Source organism: Adiantum capillus-veneris, chromosome 20, assembly GCF_014529385.1.
Source record: "Adiantum capillus-veneris isolate H3 chromosome 20, ASM1452938v2, whole genome shotgun sequence".
Classification (NCBI taxonomy): Eukaryota; Viridiplantae; Streptophyta; class Polypodiopsida; order Polypodiales; family Pteridaceae; genus Adiantum; species Adiantum capillus-veneris.
In genome coordinates, this window is record NC_140950.1 from 61605612 (window position 1) to 61608850 (window position 3239).

The window sequence follows — 3239 nt, forward strand, 5'->3', positions numbered from 1 at the left end:
AATTTCTTGAACATGTGCGAGGCCTTTGAGAAATGCCCACCATTTTTTTATTTTTAATTCTTATTTTTTACCATCAGGGCGCGAGGAAGGAAGTAGGGAGAAACTATACACATATCATGTATTTACAACTGTACATTGCTGCACATCACACCCTCGAGGGGCAACCGTGGGAACCACCCCTCCAATAGAGGAGGAAGAGGACGCAACTTGTGAGCCTCGAACTCTCGACCTTGGGGTTACATCTCAAAGGTCTCACCAACAGGAACTCTCGACCTTGGGGTTACATCTCAAAGGTCTCACCAACAGAGCTACGCTTCTTGGGTAATGCCCACCATTTTCAAAGAGCATGAGACATGATTAGAAATTGAAGTGTGCGTAAAGCCAAACACAAAGAATCCTCTCTTTGTCAAGCAATGAGACCCGTTGGATTGAAAGGGGACGGTTGCAGATGAATCTCTGCAGTCTGGAGTAGATCTGCAAGTCTTTTAGAATTTCAAGCGTGTGTGAGAGAGCGAGATCTGGAGTAGAGGTTCATTTTTGAATCGCCCACCTGCGGAGCTAGGGTTTTCTGTGAGCTCCGTCACCATCGCCACAGCTCCCTTCCGCTATGGGCTTCACCTCCTTCGTTGGCCGCGTCCTCTTTTCTGCAATCTTCATCTTTGCAGCTTGGCACAAGTAAGTTCTCCACTGTGCGATCCTTTCTGCTCGTCTCTCACTCTTGCCTTCTCTCAAGTTGTTTATCCCTTCCGTTTCCTTTTGGAGTGGTTTGCGTCAAAAAATGGACACCTGGAGGGAACAGATCTAGCGTGTGAGAATTTGCGAGACCAAAACATGCAGCTCATGCAGCTCACACGAGAGAGAGAGAGAGAGAGAGAGAGAGAGAGAGAGAGCGCTAAGTGAAGTGGCTGGAAAGCTTCAATACCCCTTTCTTTCACCCTCAGACTTGCCGCAGAACGCTCTGCAAGTGTGTGAAGGTAGTCTGTTACTAAGTATCTACACAAGGGTTATTATAGGAGTTGAATATTAGCAGATCCCTATAATCTCCAACAGATCTACAAGGTGTTTTAGACCGAAGCTTGGAGGATGTTATCCTGAATCATGCAAAAGTCCTGTGTAGGTAGCATTCTTGATCATAGTAGTTACTCATTTGTATTTCCTCATATCAAGTTTTCTACAAATGGTGAAGAGTCATCCAAAGTCATCCACTGCAATGACCTGTGGGTGCTGGAACAGCCGAGGAATCTACATGGTCTGAATTTGAGATACACCCTACAAGCCACATCACCTTGAGCTTCTGCACAATAATACATCTTGCTCTTACCTCAATGCAAGGTGTGAGATTACTGCCCAGGCTTTGGGTCACTTTAAATGCTTTGATTGTTATATATTTTTACATTGTGAGCATGCAAACTATGTGTGGTTGTAATGATGTCTGGACTGTATATTGCTTAAGAGTGTTATGGTAGTAAGGGGGTTATTCTTTCAGTCTTTGGGCATAGAGTGCCTTGTAGGGGGATGCTTATCCTTGTTGTCTTGCTAATGTTTGTGGATGGAAATCTGCAGAGTAACTGATTTTGGTCAAGATGGAGGAAGTGCCTTGAAAGCAATGACGCCTAAAGTGGATTTGCTCAGGAATCATATAACTTCTTTTGGTGTCTCACCACCAGAAGTGGAGGTACTAATTGATCAATGAGTTTCTTGGGGCGTGAACAGACTATGCCTTGTCAGACATTAGCTTTCACACATATGGCCAGAGAATACTAAGCTTGCGTGTGGGTGTCCTTTGGTTTGCAGCTTAAGTACTTGCTCATGGCAGCCATTGCTCTGGAAGGTGTGGGTGGAATCTTGTTCACCCTTGGAACAAGCTTGGGAGCTTATTTGCTGGTAAAGCATGCTATTTGAGTTCCTCTTATTGCAGTTTGCCTATTTTTGGACTTATTACTAATGCCCATTATGTCTCTGTAGATTATCTTTCTCACGTTTGTCACCCCCATCATGCATGATTTTTACAATTATGATATATCGAGTCGAGAATATGTGACAGAATTTACACAATTTTTAAAGGTACCTTTGTTTTGCTTATTGTCTATTCTTTTTCCCACTAATATGTGGGGATGGCTCTAATGTGTTTTGCCTGGTGCATGCAGAATCTCTCTCTTCTGGGAGGTCTTCTTTTCTTCCTAGGCATGAAGAATTATGCCGCCAAAAAGTCGAAGAAAAAGGTAGTCAAGCCTAAGACCAACTAGACCATTTTGCAAGAACAATTTTGCACACTTGTAGTTTTGTAGCATCCTACTTCGACAATGTAGCCTCAACGAATTTGTTGTAGGGAATGATCCACCTGACCACTCTTGTCAGATGTAATTTATTTCTCAATGATTATTTTGCTGCCATTAGAGTTGCCATGAGGATACCGTCTTGAAAAAATGTTCCAAGGTAGATTGCAAACATCTTGTCCCACATGTGAATAGACAGTAGATAATCTATTATCTTTTTGTGATATCTGTAATATGGCACATGTGTGGGCTAACTTTAGTCTAGTCCTTAATTTTTCTAATGTTTGGGCAGCATGGGTGATGAGACTTGATGGGGATGCTAAGTTGAATTTATGCTGTGGGATTTCAATTAAAGCCATGAATATGGGTATTGAATAGCTCGTGGTAGATAACTTCAAACATCACATGCACAATCAGGGTGCATCTTGCCAATTCAAATGTTGATGGGAAGTCTACCTTGTGATAGATTGTGCGAGCTTCAAGCCATTATACATTGTGGGCATGGGCTGTAATAAGTTTGGTGTTGAGCTTTCTCTTGTATATGTTTTACCCCTTGATTTCATGTTTCAGAGGGTTGTGGATGACCCTCATACGAGCAGTCAGCTCAGGCTTTAATGTGTACCTAAACATTAGTTAGAACTAGGGTAAGCAAGCATGGATTAACATGCAGCCCCAAAATTGGCAAAGTCAAAAGGCCATAATAGTCTTGAGTCTTGCTCACGACCTATAGTCAATGGACTACCTAACACCCATTAACCTAAACAAGAATTATTAGACATAGGGTCCATCGAAGCCCAATAGATCAACAGATTTCTAAAGCCAGCATCATAGTCTTTAGTACAAATTGGTCTTCGGTACTAAAATAACGTAGTGTTTGATTCATTTTTGTGCATTGTAGAGAGAAGTATTATTCTAGAGATTTGTACATGAGATGGTCAAGAAAAATTTATTCTAAGGTGAAAG

At 42.0% G+C, this 3239-nt stretch overlaps 1 protein-coding gene across 1 annotated transcript; it reads left to right on the forward strand.

The window, feature by feature from the left end:
• Window positions 1-487: 487 nt before the first annotated feature.
• On the forward strand, window positions 488-2393 carry LOC147432595 (uncharacterized). Its single transcript, XM_086492467.1, has 5 exons — window positions 488-675; window positions 1564-1675; window positions 1795-1884; window positions 1966-2064; window positions 2148-2393. The coding sequence occupies exons 1-5, from the start codon at window positions 608-610 to the stop codon at window positions 2244-2246; spliced, it is 468 nt and encodes a 155-aa protein (XP_086348593.1). The 5' UTR covers window positions 488-607; the 3' UTR covers window positions 2247-2393.
• The last annotated feature ends 846 nt before the right edge of the window (window positions 2394-3239 follow it).